The 6000-nt window shown below is 33.2% G+C and overlaps 1 protein-coding gene across 7 annotated transcripts in view; it reads left to right on the top strand.

Annotated features, from left to right (window-relative positions):
* LOC137254075 (putative mediator of RNA polymerase II transcription subunit 12) overlaps positions 1 to 6000 on the top strand; it is a 45665-nt gene continuing 39665 nt past the window's right edge. For 2 of the 7 annotated variants that reach the window (XR_010953970.1, XM_067791770.1), the window contains exon 1: positions 3780 to 4757. Coding sequence is in view for 6 of the 7 variants with exons in the window: in XM_067791770.1 (XP_067647871.1) it covers positions 4688 to 4757 (70 nt within the window). In the remaining variant the exon portion in view is untranslated. Of the gene's footprint in view, positions 137 to 574; positions 4758 to 6000 lie in introns of those variants that run through there. The other 5 variants (XM_067791773.1, XM_067791771.1, XM_067791772.1 and 2 more) reach the window with 5 other exon arrangements.

The raw sequence follows: 6000 nt of genomic DNA, 5'->3' as shown, positions 1-6000 counted from the left end.
ATCCAGTAGCTTCGTAACAACTCTGCTGGTTAAACGTAACGTGGAAATTGGTTTGTGAACAAGAACAAGAACTAGAAGAAGAGGAACATTTAAGAATTAAAAAGTAACACAGACGTACGGCGTACATGCATACTAAGTAAGGCAACAACTGTAATAAACTTGCATACGAAAAAGAACCCAAACGGACAACCCAACAAAGGACAGATAAATATATTCACTTAAAAATATTGGGCGAAAAATTCTTGGATATTCATACAAAAAAATTGTTTATCCAAGAATTTTTTGAAACTTAAAAAAAAAGTTTGAAATTAAATTTTTTTATAAATTTTGCAAAGATTTGTAAATCAGCTCAAAAGAAGTAACAACAAAACGACTGACAAATAAAACCAAAAACTCGATTCCTGCAGATGTTAAAGTAAAACCAGCCAGTTTTTCGAGCTTTCCATTAATTACACACACAAACACATATGCGTACCAAATTAATACACACACACAATCACAGTCATACAGCAAAACAGCTGACATATGCAATAAGTTTTGTTGAATGACTGCAAAAATATTTATGGTGTAAAAGTTTTTATTTGGTAGAAAGAAGAAGCAGACATTTTCATAGACACTTAAAAACTGCACGAAATGATTTATTGAAGAACTTAAAAAAAAAGATAAAAAAGACTTATGAAAAACTTTCATACAAAAATAAAAAAAATTGCTGAAACTTTAAAACTGAAAACTTGTTATTTAACAAACAAAAAAGTTCGAAAATTAAATTTTTACACCAAAAGAAAAATTTAAGTTCTTAAGTTTGCTCCAAAATCCAGAGACAAGCAACCGTCAATCCAACACAGAGAGTACAAGTACGAGTGAAGAGCACAAAAACCAGCACATGAAGCTACCAAACAAGAACAACAAGAAAAACAACAACAACTTCAACCATACAAACAAGCATGCACTCAAAATCGATCAGAAGTGAGACCAGCAACACAAACAAGCTCCACAGTAAATAAGTGAAAAGACGTCTAAAAAGCAGTTGCAGCCCATAAACAGACTCAAAGAACATAATAGCTGCGAGTAAGAGGCTCCACAACAAAGCAACTGATTCATTATCTCCAGAGCTGAAACAAGAAAAATAAAAGAAGGCTCGAATCAGCAAACAGGCCCCACATAGCGCAGCAGCAGCCACAGTAATAGCAAAAACTTTTGAGCCAAATAGCAACCCCAGCAGCAGCAGTTGTAATGACAGGCAAGAGCTTAGCAGCCAAGTATCAGCCATAGACCAAGTCAGTAGCAGCTGAGAGAGCGTGGAGTGAAGAACGTTAGTAAAATTGGTGAAACGGTAAAAAAACGCGACAACTACGTCGACGTAAGGGGAGCTCGTGCAAAGCACAGCAAAAAAAGCTACTGATGAACAGCCGGTAAGAAAAATTGATTAATAAAAAAAAAAGCTACAAAACGGACAAGGAAGTGGAAATTTTAGGAATTCAATAAATTTTTCATGAAAACTCACAAACAAAAAAAAAAACTTGCCACGAATTCAATAAGAAATTTTGCCAGAGCTTTACGCATTTGCCATTTGATTTTGTGGTAGCAGCAGAAAAATTGGTAAAACCCACAAAAAATCTAAAAGTGAATGAATGTATGAATGAAATGAATGGGCAGAACGAATAAGAAATGAAAACTGCAAATAGAGCTAATGAAGAAGACATCACAGACAACAACTAAGGATCCGCAAAAGTACGCAGAAGGAAAATACGCAGTAGAAATCACAGAACAGCAAGAATCAAAGAATAGGCGAGAAAAAAGCACAAAAGTATAAACGGGACAGAAACGGAAAAAGGCAAATAAATATTTTACAACAAAAAAGTTTACAACGAAAAATTTCCGGCAAATGTGCAGAAAAAGTCGATAAAGCGCAGGCAGGCAGACAGCTGAGTGAGCAGCTGAATAAAATTTGTTGAAAAAAAGCAACCAATAAATGCAAATGTGAAAAAGGTTAAAAAAGCACATCCACACAACACAAATGCAACAAAATAAATTAAGTGATATTTTAGTGCTGTGAAAATAAAACTGAAATTGGATTTTGTTGAAACAGGCGAGGAACAGACGACAAAGAAGCCTACCAAAGCCCAAAATAAAAAAAAAATAATAAACAGTGGAAGGAAACACCCACAAGCAGAAAGCCAACAAAACGAAAGGCTGACAAAAAAACAAGCAGAAAAAATCAGGAAATTTGAAAAGGCTGTAAGCGTAGAAAAAAAATATCGTGGCAAAGGAAAAATAATGCCGAAAACAGAAAACGCTGTTTAATTTTAAAACCGATGCCGAAATTTTGAAAAAGCAACAGTAAAAGCTAATTTCGCGTCAGAAATTCGGTTTTCTAAAAAATTTTGGAATTACTGTTTTTAGACAATTGCATTAAACAAATTGCATTAATTTGAAATTTTCGAAAACTTAGCAGAGGTTGGAGGATTACTGAAAAGGAAGAAACAACAAGCGTCAGCAGGCAGCAAAGACAAGCGTAGCGAACTTTTGCTTTAGCGTAAACGACACAAACAAGTTCAGGGATAAAAATCATTTCATTTTGTTTTAAGAAATATTAATAAAAAAATTTAAAAAAAAAAACCAAATGTAAATTATTATAAAAAATTAAAAAAAAAAGAAAACAAATATAAATTATAAAATTAAATTCAAAATAATACAACTAAAACAAAAAATTCATAAAATAAAGCATTAAAAAAAAATAATAAAAACTAAATTTAAAATTAAAGCAAGTTCTAGATAATTGGAAACTGGCAATTGAACAACAAAACGCGAAAAACAAGGTTCTGTGAAAACAACAATCTTATACTTTTGGAAACTTTTGTGGGGTCGCGAACTGAAATTCTAAATTCAGAAAATTTTTTGCGACTAATACTTAATAAACGTAAAGAGCAAGCAGATACAGAATGAACAACAAAAAATAAAAAACTACTCCTTTTTGAACGCCTTTTTAAAATCAATAGAAAACTAAGCAAACAAATAACAAAATAATTTAAAAATACTAAACTTTGCATACATCAAATTTTAAATACAAAAAATAGATGAACCCAAAAAATATATAAAAACAGAAAAAAATTATAAATTCTTATTGATAATAATAAGTAATTAAGTAAAAATAGACATTTAATAAAACATCATAATTATAAAAAATACAATTAGAATAACAAATTGAGAACAGCAAAGTGGAGGCAATAAAGCAAATACCATTTCAAATTGAAATTAGTTGTTATTTTAAAATTTCGATTTCGTGCAGTAAAATACGAATTATTTAAAATTGATATAAAAATACCAATAGACACTTCTTAATAATTGCTTTTTAAAGAAAAAAAAAAACTACGCAAAAACAAAGTAATCAAAAAAAAACTACGAAGCAACCCAGTTTTAACGGCGAAAGCGCACTTAAAGGAAAAATATGCAAAAATGTGCCGTAAATCAGGCGACAAAAAAATTTAATTAGCGGAAAACCACTGAGCGCAAGAAGCAAGGCGAAGGAAGACGGACAAACCAGTCGCATGATTGCACTTCCAGTAGCAGCAGCCAGAGACGAAGGATCACAGCAATTTTTGTCCAGTTTTGTGTTACGTGCAATTGAGTGTTTAATTTAAGTTTGAAAATTTTTTAAAATAAGTGCATTTCTGAAAATTAATAAAACAACAAACAAATAAATAAAAATAGTTCAACACAAAATCAACTCAGATCAGCTGCAACGCGCACTTTCCATTTCATCAAAATTTAATTTGTATTTTGCCAACCCGACGTCGTCGCTGCAGTTAAGTCTGCAGCGCTAGAAAACATTAAAATTGGCAACACCACAACAACGCGGAACAACAATTGCACATCCACAGCAGCTACAACTGCAAGTGCAAGCAACCAAACAGAAGCAGCAATTGGAGCAGCAGCAGCTGGGATCACAGCGAACGCCATCACCAACAACACATTTAATAGCACCACAACCACCACTAATCACCGCCACATCACAAACTTATACGCGAACGGCTTTAGCGCCGTCAACACCACCAACAACACCAACTCAACCACCACAGCACCCACACCCACAACAACAAGCATTAAGCAACTATTTACGCTTGTTAGTACCGCTAACGCCGTTAGTGCAGCTGTCGATATACCGCCCAGTCCGATTACGGAAACAGCCATTGAAGCAACCACAGTCGATCAGACCGCAAATTATTTGGACGAAGCGGCTAATAGCAAAAGACAGCAAAAACACAGAGCGCGACCAGCGCAATATTTTCGAAACAACAACAGCGCCAGAAGCATTGTTAGCAAGCGTGTTGCGGCATACAGAAAAATTACTAAAAGGACGCAGGCTGAGAAAACGCCTGAAAGTGAAGTCGAAAACGAGGTGGAAGCGTGCAGGCAGAGCCGCAAAGGCGTTGAGTGCGACGGAGAAGTTGAAGATAGCGCCAACAATATCAACAAAAACAGGGACTTTGACAACGACAGCGAGACTGAAATCGTAATTGAAACTGAGTTTGAAGCGTTTAGAGCAAACGACGACAAATTGACACTGTCTGCAGTAGAGGGCGCGTGTGATAAAGCGCTTGGCGATTTCGAAGCACAAATCGAACTGGAGGCCGAGCTGGAACGTCAACGCCATATCGATCAAGTCTTTGAGGAGTTGCGTCAGAAGATGGAAGTGCTGTCAGTACAAAATCAATATCAGGGACAATTTGGTGTTATTAGTTCGAGCAAAGTTAAAGGTGAGTATTTTAAATTTATTTTTAAATTTTGTGTGTTATTTTAAGTTTTTTAAGAATTTATAACTAGTATTAAGTTTTATTTTTATTGTGCAAGAATTTTTGAGTCCTTTCATATTGCCATTTTTGGTAAAAGGGAATGGTTTCCTTTTTTTTTGTTTATCGAAAAGTAATCTTAAAGTTGATTGATCTCTAAAAATTCCACAAACATTTTATTTAAAGTGTTGCTTGGTTGAGCGTGTTTTTCAGGCCTTTCTTTTAAAATAAATTGAATTGTGTACAGGGAAAAGGTAAAGTTGATGTGATAATGATAATTTTTTTGAGTGTGCTTCAAGTATGAAATCGAAAATCTATTATTTTAAGTGAAGATGATCAGGACAACGTATTCAACAATAGCGAAATTTAGTAGTAAAATTCTATTACAACAAAATATTATTTAGATGAACAGTCAAACATTCAACAAAATACTCAAAATTCTCTGAAACTATTAAACTCCTGAAGATTTACTCACAAAATAGATGCACTTTGAACATTTTTAAAAATATTATAAAGCAAAATAAAAAGTGGAGAAAAAATGTCCAAACAGCTTTGTCTTTAGAATTTTGAGTCGAATGATTTGGTAGAAAAAAATTTATAAATATAGTGCGGAAGGTTAATCTGCCAACCAAGACAGGCGCTTCGAAATAAGGACCCGTAAGGAATTCATATAAGGAGCAATTTCTGAGGGTGAATGAATGTTTTGGAATAGTTAAATGTTAGCTTAGAAGTTATTGAATTTTTTGCAGCATTCTTAAGTATATATATATATATTTTTTTTAAATTTCAAAGTATGAAACATTTTTTTAAATGGAAGAAAATATAAAACACCATTCCGAAAAAAAGTGTTAAAAACCAATGCGAGTTTTGAGCGGCCTATAACTTGTTAGATTAAAATTGATTGACTACAAAACTGCATACTCTAAAAAATCGGTAAATTTCAAAAATTTCGAAGTTTTCGTAAAATTTAAGTGAATTCCCGTAAACGTTTTAGAGTTTGGTTTGCAATGATTCAGTGGAAAATTCATAACAGTTATTTCTTAAAATGTTGAAAAAAAAGAAAAGAATAGCTTAATTTTAGAAACTTGATAAATCTTGTATGTCTCAAGAGTAATCATAGTTGCCAAACATGGAATCAATGTGAGATATGCCAACTTCACACAGAAAGTTCATCGAACAATTAGTCAGGTTTTTAAACTCAGTCTTCCAC

Source organism: Eurosta solidaginis, chromosome 5 (genome assembly GCF_040869045.1).
Source record: "Eurosta solidaginis isolate ZX-2024a chromosome 5, ASM4086904v1, whole genome shotgun sequence".
In the NCBI taxonomy this organism is placed as follows: Eukaryota; Metazoa; Arthropoda; class Insecta; order Diptera; family Tephritidae; genus Eurosta; species Eurosta solidaginis.
Note: the sequence above shows the minus strand (reverse complement) of the source record. Positions and strands in the feature narration are given on the sequence as shown.